Source organism: Odocoileus virginianus, chromosome 23 (assembly GCF_023699985.2).
Source record: "Odocoileus virginianus isolate 20LAN1187 ecotype Illinois chromosome 23, Ovbor_1.2, whole genome shotgun sequence".
Taxonomy (NCBI): domain Eukaryota; kingdom Metazoa; phylum Chordata; class Mammalia; order Artiodactyla; family Cervidae; genus Odocoileus; species Odocoileus virginianus.
The window spans coordinates 868,133-883,004 of record NC_069696.1 but is presented as its reverse complement, the minus strand read 5'-3'; the positions used below and the strand labels follow the sequence as shown (position 1 = coordinate 883,004).

At 51.8% G+C, this 14,872-nt stretch overlaps 1 protein-coding gene across 5 annotated transcripts; it reads right to left on the bottom strand.

Annotated features, from left to right (window-relative positions):
• Nucleotides 1–899: 899 nt before the first annotated feature.
• On the bottom strand, nt 900–13,585 carry LPAR5 (lysophosphatidic acid receptor 5). Of its 5 annotated transcripts, none has more exons than XM_020878706.2 (3): nt 13,435–13,585; nt 13,062–13,193; nt 900–4,824 (listed from the first exon to the last, which is right to left on the bottom strand). In XM_020878706.2, exon 3 carries the CDS (start codon nt 4,590–4,592, stop codon nt 3,486–3,488), a length of 1,107 nt encoding a protein of 368 aa, XP_020734365.1. In that variant the 5' UTR covers nt 4,593–4,824; nt 13,062–13,193; nt 13,435–13,585; the 3' UTR covers nt 900–3,485. The 5 variants fall into 5 exon arrangements, with proteins under 5 accessions (XP_020734365.1, XP_070309210.1, XP_020734366.1 ...); XM_070453109.1 differs by lacking the exons at nt 13,062–13,193; nt 13,435–13,585 and adding exons at nt 8,244–8,471; nt 10,092–10,512; XM_020878707.2 differs by lacking the exons at nt 13,062–13,193; nt 13,435–13,585 and adding an exon at nt 10,092–10,512.
• Nucleotides 13,586–14,872: the final 1,287 nt, after the last annotated feature.

Below are 14,872 nucleotides of genomic sequence, written 5' to 3'. Positions count from 1 at the left end.
TTAGTTCCCCAACTCGAGATCAAACCAGAGCCCCCTGCGTTGGAAGCACGGAGTCTTAACCACTGGACCACCAGGGGAGTCCTCCTGAATCTGTTCTTGCTTCTCTGTTCTCGTGGAAACCCTGTGGATACATTGAGTGTAGGGAAACAGTCCACTGGAGCTTAAACGATGGAGGGTCCACACTGGAGAAAATTCATTTCCATCTGCTTCTGCATGCACACCTCCTGGATCAACCCCCTCACCTGTCTTTCTTTCTCCTTAGACTCTTCTCCACCTCATTTCCCTGTAGTGTTTCCCACAGAGTGTGTCAGGGTGGGCTGAACTTCCCTCAAGAACCTCCAGGAACTGTCTAGTGCCCAATAAATTAATGGCCAGTGCCTTCCCCTGTATTCTTCCATCTTGAATAATAACTACCGTTGACTTGTTCTTTGGTCCACGCTCGATAGTAAACTACTTCACAGCAAGGTTCTACTGTTCATTCTGTTGTTGGGTCGCTAAGTCACGTCCAACTCTTTGTGACCCATGGACTATAGCCTGCCAGGCTCTTCTGTTCATGGGATTCTCCAGGCAAGAATACTGCAGTGTGGAGAAGGAAATGGCAACCCACGCCAGTATTCTCGCCTGGAGAATCCCATGGACAGAGGAGCCTGGCAGGCTACAGTCCATGGGATCGAATTAAAAAAAAACAAAAAGAATACTGGAGTGGGTTGCCCTTTCCTCCTCCAGAGGATCTTCCCGACCCAGGGATCAAACTTATATCTTCTGTATTGGTCAGGCGGATTCTTTACCACTGGGCCACGGGGAAGCCCAATTGTTCATTACAGCAGTAATTAACACAACATTGTCATTCAACTGTACTTCAATAAAAAATAAATTAAAAAAGAAAAATGATTCAACTGTTCATCATTTCAACAAATATTTATTAGGAACTTCTTTGGTGCCAGACACTGTTCTGTATGCTGGGGATACATCAGAGAACCAAAGATCCCTGCCCCTAGGGAGCTTACATTCTACTTGAGGGGGGGGTGGTGGTGAAGAGGAGACAGACAATAAACTGTAAAAGTTATAATTAATAAATAAATAAGTAAATTATATAGTAAGTTAGAAGATATTTGCTATGTGAGCTTTAATTGCTTTGGAATTCATCCACTTATCTGCATAATAAAAATACTCAAATAGAGAACTCCCTGGCAGTGCGGTGGTTAAGACTCCATGCTTTTGCTACCAAGGACATGGGTTCGATTCCTGGTTGGAGAACTAAGATCCTGTAAGCCATGCAATGTGGCCAAAGCAAACAAACTCAAGTAATTTTTAAAAACTGTTGGGTTCAGTTTGGACAGGGCAAAACGCTGAGACTTTGGATGACGATGACATTTGGTGCCCCCAAGGCTGGAAGGGCTGAACCCTAAGGACGGAGCTATGGATGGAGCAGGTGCTAACCTGCTAACCACCCGGCCTCTTCTGGAGCAGCAGAAGGCTGCTAACCTCAGACCAGACGGAGCAAAGCTGCGCTTCACGGCTCTCTGGGAGGATGCTGGGTCAGTTCTCCGGTTTGGCCACCAGGGGTCATTTTACTCTTGTAAATCACTATCTGGAGGACTCAGGTAAAGACACAAAAGGCTTAGTCCGAACTAAAACACACAGTGGCACAGCCTGGGAAACTGACAGTCACACACATACACACACACATGCACACACACAAACATACAGCATTGAGAGACTTAGAAATGCATGCAGGACATGAGCATGTCACCAACTCCCTTGCTAATCTCACTAATAATGTCTCAGGCTGACATAGGGCTTCCCTGATGGCTCAGAGGTTAAAGCATCTGCCCGCAGTGCGGGAGACCTGGGTTCGATCCCTGGGTCGGGAAGATCCCCTGGAGAAGGAAAGGGCAACCCAATCCAGTATTGTTGCCTGGAGAATCCCATGGATGGAGGAGCCTGGGGGGCTTCAGTCCACGGGGTTGCAAAGAGTCAGACACGACTGAGCAACTTCACTTAGGATGACATAGTGCCAGCCCAGACTCCATTCAAGAAGGAAGGAGACAGTAGGTGGCTGGTAAATCAGACTTCCATTTCCTTACTTCCAGCTTGCTAAGAGCAGTCACCCTGTTCCTGCCCTCCTGTCCATCATTCATCAGATTTACTTCCGTGTAAACTTCTTGCCTGGCTCTTGTTCTGTTCCCTTTTCCCTGCCCAGAGAAACCCCCACCCCACTTCCTCCTGAGTATTTTGTGTAGCTAGTTCCACCCCCACCTCCCGCTGCAGCTCCAGGATCCCCAGATAGTGCTCCACTGGGATAGAGCACCTACTCACTTTGCCCCATCCCCACCCCCCAGAAGCTGCAAGCCTTACAGACTACAACTGACAGTTGACTTGAGCACTGCTCTTTCGTATATAATAGCCTGGGAAGAAGTTACACAAACTCTAATACTTCAGTACAGGTATGTTCTAAAGCATGATCTCGGGATGGACTCTTTGAGAAAGTCTAAACTATTTTCATAATCCTACTACTAATCTGTCACTTGTCCTTTTCACTCATTCTCTCACAAGGAGATGATGGAATTTCCCAGAGGCTTCATAATACTGTTGCTGTCACAGCTATTGGAATGCGTGCTTGTGTATTTGTTTTTAAAGTTATTCTTTTTGATTTCTAGTATGGTTAAGTATCAAAAGAACAAAGTATAAGCAAAAGTTCTTTGGAATGTTCCATGTTTAAGAGTGTAAAAGGGTCTGAGAGGAACAAGTCTGAGAACTGTTATTTTAGTACAAGAATGTTCTCCTTATTGTATTATAGGTGAAGCAGCAGATGGGGCGCCAGGTGGAGGGGGAAGAACTGAGGACCTAGAATGGAGATCTTGAGGGGGGAAGAAGGCAAGACCTAGAAAGGGGAATAGGGACCAAGAACTTGGAGGGAAAACTCCTCTAACTCAATTTTTCCCTGCCCCCAACTATCCATGCTGGGCGTCAGATTTAAACTGTTTCAAGTCACTAGACAAGAAGGAAACCAATTCAGTGAGCATCCAATACGCTTTCGTATTATTAATATTATGCCTCAGTGCTGGGCAGGCGGAGCAGCCTCCTAAGACTCCCTAGGTCTGCTGTGGTCGGTCTAAAGGCAGGACACCCATCTTCTGCTCCATCTACCAGCTGTGGGCCGCGTTTCCTGCCCGCCAAGGGCATTTCATCCAGCCTCCTGCCTCTGCACGGGCAGGTTCATAGCAACACTTTCTAGGGGCTGGGGAAGGGGTCCTCCCCGGCTCACCATCACCCCCAGTTAAAGACATTTCCAGCGGCGCTTCTTTCCGCGCGCCCCTGGGCCCCACACTTCGTTCTCTTCTGCATCCGGGAGTGGGAGCTGCCACTCCTAAGTCCCAGCGCCCACCCTACCGCCCCCTGGTGCACACCCCGGCGTGTCTGAGAGTGCCAGAGGCGCGGGAGCGGGGGCGAGGGGACCACGCTCTGGTACGAAGACTGTGCGTTCAGAAGGACGAATCCTCGTGGGACGGGGTGAAGGATGACCGGGGGTCGGAGGGCCGGAGCTGCCCCTGACTGGCGGCGGTCAGAGTAGAGGCTTGGGCCGTCTCGGTGAGCGGTTCGGCGAGCGCCTCCTGAGCCCCGTTGGCGGCCAAGGTCCTGCCCCGGAGCGGGGCGCTCAGGCCGCGCAGGGTGTTGCGGAAGCCCTCGGCGCTGAAGTAGTACACGAGCGGGTCGAGCACGCAGTTGGCGCCGGCCAGCAGCACCGTGACCATCAGCACCCCGCGCACCTTCTTGCGCGCCTCCGAGCTGGCTGACACCACCTCGCCGCGTAGCAGCCCGTACACGGCCAGCGTGACGTTATAGGGCACGAAGCACAGCAGGAAGATGACCAGGCTCGCCAGCAGGAGGCGCACCGTCTTCCGCCGCCGCTGGCTCCGCGTGGCGTCGGGCCGTGCCAGGGTCCAGAAGACGCGGCCCGACGAGTAGACCACGGCCGCCAGGGGCAGCAGGAAGCCCAACGCCTCGGCCAGCAGCAAGAGCGGTAGTAGGCTGCCCTTCCACAGCTTGTCGCTGAAGCTCTCGAAGCACAGGAACACGTCGCGGCCGTCTCTGGTGCAGGACGAGGGCTGGTGCGCCAGGATGATGGGGACGGCGAAGACCAGGATGAGCGCCCACACGCCCAGGCAGAGCAGCCGCGCCACGCGGGGCCGCCGCAGGTGGCGCAGCCGCAGCGGGTGCACAATGGCGGCGTAGCGGTCCACGTTGATGAGCGTCAGGAAGATGCAGCTGCCGTACATGTTTATCTGGAAGACGGCGCCCGCCAGCTGGCACAGAAAGTCCGGGAAGGGCCAGTAGTGCCGCGCGTAGTAGGACAGGCGCAAGGGCAGCGAGAGGGTGAAGAGCAGGTCGCTGGCCGCCAGGTTGCACATGTACACGCATACCACCGAGTGCACGCGCAGGGCGCGCAGGAAGACCCAGAGGGCCAGGGCGTTGAGGGGGAGCCCGGCCGCCAGCACCAAGCTGTAGACCACCAGATGCAAATGATGGATGGGCTGGTAGTCCGGGCACTCGGCCTGAAGAGACTTGTTGGCCGAGGAGTTGGCTTGCATCGTGCCGCTGTGCGCCAAGGAGCTAGGCTGGGGGCATCAGGGGGCGCACCCACATCCTAGCATCTGGTGCATCTCCAGTCTCCGGGGCCGGGGCCTGGGGGCTGCACAGAGAGCCCCAGAGCAAGCGGAGGTTCAGCATGGGCGTGTGGGTTGTGGTTGCAAGGCAGCCGGCTTGGGGGAAGGTGGGGAGCAGTGGGTTGCCTTTGGTCACAGCCTCATCGGCAGTGGAGACCTGGAACAGGAGGGAAGCCAGAAGTCAAGATAGTGCAAGGAAGGGCTGAAGACAGAAATGTTATGGATCTGAACTCCCTGACTTCTTGAGCCCTTTTTCAGCCTCAGATCTTTCCCCTACCGTCCTTCTGTGCCCCGAACAGCTTTCTGCAGCTGGCTCCATGGCACAGTGTTAAATGCACAGGCTCTGGAGTGAGTCAGATTTGCCTAGGTATAAATCTGTGCCTTTGTCCTCATGTGCCTTAGCCACTTCCCTGGTGGTCCACTGACTAAGACTCAGAGCTCCCAAATCAGGGTTCAATCCCTGGTGAGGGAACTAGAGCCTACAGGCTGCAACCAAAAGTTTGCATGCCGCAACTAAGACCCTGCACAGCCAAATAAATATTTTTTTTAAAAGGAAAGAAAACTGACTTAATATCTCTACCCCTCATTTTCCTTACCTGGAAAAAAAAAGAAAGAAAGGAGGGGGTTCCTACTTCACAAGGTCATTAGACCCAAGGAGTCGATATATATGAAATGCTTTGGTTACTGTTATTATCTGCTAATATCTCTCCCTTTCTTCCTTTCTTCTGCAAATGCTTCCTGGGACTTTAGAAAGTTTCAGGCATGTTCACAGTGGTGAACAAAGCAAAGGCCTTGCCCCCACCTATTTTCCATTCCACTGAAAGGAGACAGATGATAAAGAACTGGTAAATAGGTATTGGCTTCCTTGGGTGGATGGCTCAGGGGTAAAGAATCTACCTGCAATGCAGGAGCCATAGCAGATGTGGTCCAATCGCTGGGTCCAGAAGATCCCCTGGAGAAAGTAATGGCAACCCACTCCAGTATTCTTGCCTGGGAAATCCCATAGACAGAGGAGCCTGGCAGGCTACAGTCCAGAGCATCACAAAGAGTTGGACATGACTGAATAACTAGCTGTTATGTCAGGTGGTGAGAACTGTGGAGCCCCTCCCCTGGCACCAGCCTGTTCTGCTTGTTCCCCATTATCTAAAGAATAAAGTTCAAACTCCCAAGTACAGGACGAAATCCCAGCCTCATCTCTGCTGTTGCTCCTGTGTGGGCTGGCTGTGTGGTCAGAGTGACCCGGTCCAGCTGGATGGTTCGACCTTGTTCACTCTCAGTTTCTTCCTTTGTAAAATGGGGACAGTAATAGAATGGGGGTCCCCCCCAAAAAAGAATGGGTGTCCCATATGCTGATGGCACACCTCAGCACAGTCCTGCCAGATGGGGGAAGGCCCTATGGGTTGAACTTCTCTGGGTGCTTCCCTGCAGAGTCTGACTCGGGTGTTTCCTAGTGAGGATTCTATGATGGGGGGAGATGGTAGTTTGGTCCTAAGGGCTGGAAGGGGGCGCTTAGCCCATAGAGGGTGGCAATAAGGCCAGAAAATACTGTGGGCTCTGATAAGACTGCCAGAAAGGACAGACCACTGCCATCCTCAGGCAAAAGCTGGCAGATGAAGAGTGTGGCCAGAGGTAGCGGAGTCAGAAGACAGGACCTGGTCTCAAGTCCTTCTTTAATGCCAGAAGGCCACAGAAGCGACCCCTCCATTGTGATCCCCACATGCTGTCTATTTTGTGTGTGTTTCAAAATATACAGAACTTTAAAAAATTACCATTGTAACCATCTTTAAGAGTGCAATTCAGTGACATTAAGTACAGTCTCAGCATTGTGTAACTATTGCCACTATTTCTGAAACTTTTTCATCATCCCAAACAACAACTTTATACCCATTAAGCAATAACTGCTCATCCCTGCTCTCTTCCTCTCCTGGCAACCTCTATTCTACTTTCTGTCTGTGTAAATTTGCCTGTTCTAGACCCCTCCTCTGAGTGGAAGCGTAGAATTTCCATTCTTTTCTGTCTAGGTTATTTCACTTAGCCTGAAGTTTTCAAGGTCCCTCCATGTTATAGACTGTATCAGAGTTACAGTCTTTTATGGCTGAATAATATTTTCCTGAGCTTCCCAGGTGGGTCAGTAGTAAAGAACCTGCCTGCCAAAACAGGAGATGCAGGTTCGATTCTTGAGTAGGGAAGATCCCCTCCCTGGATGAGGAAATGGCAACCCACTGTAGTATTCTTGCCTGGAAAATCCCATGGACGGGGAGCCTGGTGGGCTATAGTCATGGGGTCTCAAAGAGCTGGACACGATTAAACAACTAAACAACAACAACAAATATTTTCCCATATAAACACCACATTTTGTTCATCCATTCATTTGTTGATGGTTACTTGGGCTTTTCCATCTTTTGGATATTGTGGGTAACGATAATGGACATGGGTGGCCACATGCCGACCTAGGGATCTTAAGGAAAGAAGTTATCTGAAGACCCTGAGCCATTATCCCAAAATACTGAACCTACACCTTTCAGTAGGAACCACTTAAATCCTTACATGGAACAAAGTTGTAAACCTAATTGTCATACATTTTCTAGTGTGTTTTTCATTTGTTTGTTCTCCTTCCAACAAGCAGTTGTAGACACCAGCAGTTTAAGACTTGTAAGAAGCACAGCACAAGAATAAAGAAACATTTCCCCTATGAAATACCAATTTCATCAATGAAAATAATGCTGGATAGGTCTTAAACGTGCGGAAAAGCAAGTAACACCAGGTTCTCTTCCTAAAATGTGTCCACCTCCCATGATCCTTTGCTCCAGTCATGCCAAACTAGTGATAATTCTACAAATACTTGACGTCTTCAGGGCTCTGCCTCTCGCGTGCTGTCTCTTCAACCTGGAGTGCCCTTTCTCCCCTTCTCTGACTGGTAAACTCAGCCACTTCTCAGGGCCCCATGATGCCTTTCCTGGCTCCTGTCCTCTCACCAGGCAGGCATAGTCCCCTCTCTGGTATCTCCCCAGCACTTTGGACACAGGTCAACCCTTCCTACTCAGGCTGTCATGAGCTGTTCTTGGTCTGCTCCTCCCACTCACCCGTGAACTCCTTGAGAGAGGGCATGTGGACTGTGACTTACTCATCTTTGTAGCCCCGGCCCCTCCCTCCATAAATGTTGAGTCAAAAATAATAGCTGCCTTACTGATCACTCACCATCTCCCTGGGTGCCTTCTAAATGCAAGCTCTAATCCTCCCAGCAGCCCTTGGAGGTCAGTGTTTCTTCTGATTTTTACTCAAAAGTGGTCAGTGAGCAGTGAAATCAGGACTCAAACCCAGGACATCCCACCTCCAAAGTCCAAGCTGCCTCCAATAAGAATGGGTTGGTGGGTGTGAACTGGATGCTGCACCTAACTTTTATTGCTGCCTAGATGAAATCTGTGCCCATAGGTGAACACTTTTACTTCCTCCTTTGTCCAATTGAAATATGTGCTGTTTAATAACCCACTTCCTTCTTTCTCCCACTTCAAACACTGGTACCACGGACTCATCTCTCACACACACAAATATGCCCCCCTGACAATTTCCCCTTACCTACTGAAACAGTTTTCTGCTTTCAGCTCCTCAGGTCATGTCCTGTGTATTTGTCCCATTTCTCCAACCAGATGATAAGGTCCTGCGGTGGGGATTAAACCTTTCACAGCTTTCTTCCCAAGCTCACTCACACTTCAGTCTTTCTGCTTAGCAGGCCTTTGTGATATTCACTGGCTGCCTGGCAGGAAATCTTCCCTCTGCCCTGCCATGTCCATTCAGCCTGTAATCCTGTTATAATATTTCATGTATCATTCCAACCTCTTCTTATCACATTCCTGACTATCTTTCCCGCATGTGCAACTCGGTGAAAGGCATGTCACTTTGTTTGGAAACTGCTTATGATAAAATTTCTGTAACAGTTTACGACTGAAATTTTTATTGCTGTTTAGTCCCTAAGTCATGTCTGACTCTTTGCGACCCCATGGACGGTAGTCTGCCAGGCTCCTCTGTCCATGGGATTTCCCAGGCAAGAATACTGGAGTGGGTTGCTATTTCCTCACCCAGGGAGGGGATCTTCCCGACACAGGGATCAAACTCAGAGCTCCAGTATTGCCTGTATTGCAGGCAGATTCTTTACCACTGAGCCACCTGGGAAGCCCACAGCTACAATTACAGTAACACTTTATCATTCTTAACCATTCTTTGGAGAATCAATAGCTCCTTACAACTAGGATGAGTGAATGAGTGAATGGATAATTCTTTTCTAAGAATCCCAAATCTCTCAGCACTTCCCTCATGGCTCAGTGGTAAAGAGTCAGCCTGCAATGCAGGAGACACTGGAGACCTGAGTTCGATCCCTAGGTCAGGAAGATCCCCTGGAGGAGTAAATAGCAACCCACTCCAGTATTCTTGCCTGGAGAATCCCATGGACAGAGGAGCCTGGTGGGCTACAGTCCACCAGAGAGTTGAACAGGACTGGGTGACTAAGCACACAGCATGCAAGTCTCTCGTCAACAACACGGCCATGTTAATGAGACCAGAATGTATTAGGTGAGCTGCTACTAAAAGGTGGAGTTAGGAATTCTTCAGAGATGCTCTCTCCTTCCTCCATTCCAAAGCCGAGAAGCCCTTGGGTTGATGTCTCGAAAAGCTATCCCTCTCCGACAGACTCACACAGTGTGGCCTAAGCTGAGCATAGAGACCTGCCAGGCCCCTGCCCTGGTCCCCCACCCCATCCTCTTGCTTCCCTGGGGCTCCCTGTCAGAGGAACTGAATGGGCACGGTGCCAGGCCAGATGGCAGAGATGGGAAAAACTGCCAAAAAGGAGGCAAACAGGAAATGGAAGGAGGGCTCTAGATGTGGGGGAGGGGCAGCAAGGCCCTCTCCTCTGTCCTGCCCTCAGCAAGAGGTCAGGTTGGGGGTGGGGGGCGGTAAAGCAAAGAAACAGCAGCAGCCCCAGAAGAGCAGAGACGCCGGGACTTCATTTCACTAGGGAGAAGGGGAATCTGGAGGCCCACGTGGGCTCAGCAACCTCAGCATGCCCAGAGGTCACGTGAGCACACAGCTGCACTCACATGCAAGGCCACAGGCAGGTCAGGGTGCACCGAGGGATGGGTACACAAGATCGCTAGTAACATACAGATCCGTGTGTAACACGTGTGTGTGCACAGAGCCTCAGACAGCCAAGCCAGGGGAGGAGGGCAGACCCAGCCCCTGTCTTCGGGACAACATCCTTAAATGGACAGACAGACGGGCAGCTTCAGGGGCACACACACAGGCGTGCAGATGGTCACAAGCAGATCCCTACCTACCCCAGGACACCGAGAGGCAACGAGAGGCCTGGAGACTGCTCCTCCGGCATCCTGGCACCGCCCCCCTCCCCCCCCCACACACACACCATGCACAGACCAGAGTATGGGTGGTCACTCTCCTCCTCGCCTTCTCCGTCCTCCGTCTTTCAGTTTGCCACAAGCACACCCGGGGCCCAGATGCCTTGTGTCCCTGGGGCCTCTGGGACCGGCCCTACTGCCCTCTGAGCTGGGCTGGGCACCACGTTTTGCTGAGATAAGTCAGCGGGGCAGGGCTATTTTCTGCCCTGGCAGGAAGTGAGAATGGAGGATAAAAGTGGACAGGAGGCTAGATCATGATCTTTCCCTTCCTCTCCTCCACACAACTGGCCCGTGGCGTCCACCCTTCTGGCGCCTGACCAGGGATGCAGAGGGGAGCTGAACAGAAGGGGGGTGGGTGATTTGGGACACTGATGGGGGCAGGGAGGGAAGACAGACACCTCCAGCTTCCTCCTGTCTGCTACCCTCCCCATGGGCTTCCTGCCCCTCTCCCCACCCCCCACTCTCCCCGCCTCTCTGAACATCCACCAAAGGCCTTGCTCTTGTCACCTCTTCTTCGGAATCTACACCCTTCGGAAATTTGGAAAGTGGGAATCTTCAGTCTCTTCATCCTTCTTGCCCCAGAAGACCAGCTCTGAATAGCTCTGGCCTACTTTTAGATTTGGGCAGTCAAAAGCCCATCAGCGTGTTTCCCCACCCCCACCCTCACCACACACATTGCGCCGGCAACCAGACCCGGGTAGCTAACTGAACCCACTTCCTCTCCTGCCGCACCCTGGCAGCCACGAGAAGATTCAACCTCTACCCACAGACACGTGTGATTATGAAGACTCTTAAGGCCTGCATGTTCAGATTCCCCAAACGGATGCAAACTGTACTGAGCGTCCAGAGGAAGCATGACGAAGTCTAAAGGCTTTATGAAAATCTCTGTCCCAGGGTTGCTCTGGAACACAGATGAATCCTGCCCATCAGCTTGTCCTCGGTCTGGGGAGTCTGTGAAAGTGACTGATAGTCGCTCAATCTTGTCTGACTCTTTGCGACCCCAGGGACTGTAGCCTGCCAGGCTCCTCAGTCCATGGAAGTCTGCAGGCAAGAATACTGGAGTGGGTAGCTGTTCCCTTCTCCAGGGGATCTTTCTGATTCAGGGATCGAACCTGGGTCTCCCACATTGCAGGCTGATTGGAGCAGTCTGTAAGGTGGAGATAGTACCAGATCACCAGGTTGAGTGGATGGCCTCCTCCTGACCCAGGGGTCATGGTCTTCCCTTCCACGTGTCCTGTCTAACCTCCATCTTCTTTCCTCTCTGGTCCAGGCCTGCTCTGCTTTCTGCAGCCCAGATCCTGCTCCAGCCTCTCCCCACCCTTCCCCTCTTGGCCTGTCTTCCAGTTCTTCCAACATCATCCTTGTCTGCATCTTTTCCCTTTCTCTATTCTCACCCCATCTCTCCTTTCTAGGAAAAGGCCAAAAGTTCAATGATTAGTCGCCAGGTGAGTGGCTGCCACCTCCCCACCTGAATACATTTCTCCACCCTGCTGTCAAGAGCTGGAAAAACAGGAAACAAAGTCCCAATCGCTCAGGACTCAGATGGGATCAACTCTCGGCAGCCCTGTGCTCTGGGTGGTCCTTGTTTTGGGACTTGGCTGGGTCCCACAGACTCGCAGAAACCTCGGGAAGCCTTTGGATTCATGGACCTGGCCCTGCCCTTGGGCAGCACTGAGTGTGTGTGGTGTGGAGCCCTGAAGCCTCTGCAGTCCCTCCCCGGGGGCCTGGGCTTGGGAGGCTTCTGAGCTGCTGGGGTGCATGCTGAGGGACATGCACACGGACACAGACAGGGACACAGCCGGGCTCTGTGGTCTCTGGGTGGCCAGGAGGTGAAGCTCAAGGGTTGAAAGTTTCTGCTTCTGTCTCAACCCAACCCTTGCCTCCAGGTCCCCTTCGGAGACAATCTCAGCTCACCCTGAAGGGACCAGAGATGCGACCTGATGGGAGGCCCCTTTCCCATCAGGGAGGCCCCCACAAACAGGGAACAGCCGCCCTCAGTGGTGTGACACACGGGTGTCAGGAGGCCCTGCTCTTGGACTTCCCTGGTGGTCCAGTGGTTAAGCATCCGCCTTGAAATGCAAAGGACACTGCTTTGATCCCTGATCTGGGAAGATCCCACATGCCTCGTGGCAACTAAGGCCCTGAGCCGCAACTACTGAAGCTCCACGCACCTAGAGCCCATGCTCTGAAACAACAGAAGCCACCACAATGAGAAGTCCGTGCGCCACAACTCGAAAGTAGCCCCCACTCTCTGGAGCTAGAGAAAAGCCCGTGTGTAGCAAAGAAAACTCAGCACAACCAAAAATATATAAATAAATAAATATTAAAACAAAAACAAAAGAAGGCCCTGCACACCCTCAAATATGACCCCCACCCTGACCCTGTGCCTAGTATCTGAAATTTTGTCCACTGCGTGACACTCTGGGACCACATTCTACCAGACCTGGCAGGACATTGGAGGCGTCTGGCCTAAACATCTTATAAAGAAAATGCCCTGGGTGAAGCCAGTGTCTCTCAGGCGCCTCTAAGACACTGGAGTTGGCTGGGAAGGTCCCTATGAGAGCAGGTCTGTGCCTTGAACCCGCTCGGGAGTTTAATCAGGTCAGGTCACTGTTACCAGCCTGGCCCTGGATGAGTGGGTGTTGGACATTGTCTTATCTGAGAATAAGAGAGTGTTGGAAACCATCCCCAGAGGGCCCTCCATTCCTCTGGGCCCCTGGGACCCAGAGTTCAGCGTGAGAGTAGGTGAAGGGGAAGACCCAGCCCCCAGGACAGACAGGCCCAGGGGCTGGCTTCATGCTCCAGGGCACGTCCTCTGTCTGCGGTCTGCCTGCCTGAGGTCGCCACTTTGAGCTCTTTATTCAAAAAGACTTCCCCAGGCCCAGGGCCCCCTCTCACCTCCACTCCCACCCACGTCCCCCAATTCTAAAGGAGGGGTGCTGTCCTTGTGCCCCTCTGAGGTTCAATCCCACCTGTGATGCCGCCTTACCTGTGCTCATCGGTGTGGCTCGCCGCTCTCCCCAGCTGGCTTCTGCCTGCTCTGGGCCGGGCTGGGCTGGTAGGACCTGCTCCCGGCGGTGGGACACACCCACCTCAGCAGATCTCAGCAGATCCCAGCACCCTGCACGCACCCGCACCCAACCCCGAGACAGCGGGCAGGGGGAGAGACAGAGGAGGAAGCGGTGACCTCAATGCCTTCACAGTTCGGCCAGAGAAAAAACCCCAGCAGATAATGGCATTTAATGCAGCCCCAACCCTCACCCACTAATGCCCCCCCACCACCACCCATCCCTCTCACACCCCTTGAAGTTTCCGGGAAGCCTAGCTGTCACACCCAGTACCACAGATTTTTAATGACTAACCCCCAGCCTCTTGCTCTCCTGCCAGTTCCCCATGGCTGTCTCGTCTCTTCTGGGTTCCAGCAGATGGTTTTGCTCTTGTCACAGGTGGCTTATACCTCCCTCTGTGTGTTTGTGGGGGAGGGGGAGCAGGACTCAGAAGACAACCCCTAGTCTCCGCAGCCTGGGCTGAGCCCCCTGTCTTCCATATCAATAGGGCCAGGCATGTTGTCTGCGCTCAGTGCAAAAAAAACAAAACAAAAAACATGCTTTGAGCCCTAGGTGAAAAAGGACATTGTGGTTGAATGTGTATGGGAAACACTAAGTCGAACAGGTTTCTCTATTACAGGGTTTCTCAGGGTCTTAAAAGGTTGACCACATGTTGATAATAAAAGCTGGGTAATGAGGGCATGATGGTACATTGTGATTCTGTTAGTTGCTCAGTCATGTCTGACTCTTTGCGACCCCATGGACCGTAGCCCACCAGGCTCCTCCTTCCATGGGACTCTCCAGGCAAGAATACTGGAATGGGTAACCATTCCCTTCTCCAGAGGGTCTTCCCAACCCAAGGATCGAAACTGGGTCTCCTGTGTTGCAGGCAGATTCTTCGTCTGAGCCACCAGGGTTGCATTACTCTATATTTGTGCACACTTGAGCTTTTCCCTAACTTTTCTGTTAAATGCTATATAGTTACCCACACGTGCGTGTCTCCAGAATATGTTTTGGGAGATCCGTTATTATTTTTTTTGAAAGATTTTGTTTTTTTAACGTGGATCATTTTTATAAAGTTTTATTGAATTTGTTACAATATTGTTTCTGTTTTTTATGTTTTTGGTTTTTCTGGCATGTGAGATCTTAGCTCCCTGAACAGGGCTCGAATCCACACCCCCTGCCACTGGAAGGCAAAGTCTAAACAGCGAGGGAAGTCCCCCAGGTTATTTTTTTAAACTTTTTAAAAAAGTTGATATGTTGTATTTTCATTTTTAATCAGTTCAAGAATTTTTTTTCCTTTTTTTTATTTTTGGCCACGTGGCATGTGGGATCTCGTTTCCCCAACCAGGGATCAAACCTGAGCCCCCTGCATTGGAAGCATGGAGTTTTAACCACTCGACCACCAGCAAAGTCCTGATCCCAGGTTATTAGAGGCTGATGCTGGAGTCACATCTCCATGCACACTGTCATGATGCGGCTCCCCCACATTTGGACCACTGGGCCCATGACTGGATGTCAGAGCAAGGGCTTCCGGCCCAGTTGCTTCCTCCTTCCTATAAATGGCAAATTCTGCTGTACTGCCTGGGGCTGGCCCCCTGGGGACACAGTCTCATTCAGATGACCCTCCAGAGGGACAGTCCTACACTCACATCTGAGATCATGGGATCAGAGCTTCAGAAATGGAGACACACACACCCTCATAGCCCACATGGTCCCCAAGACACTGGCCATGACTTCTGACTCCTCAGTC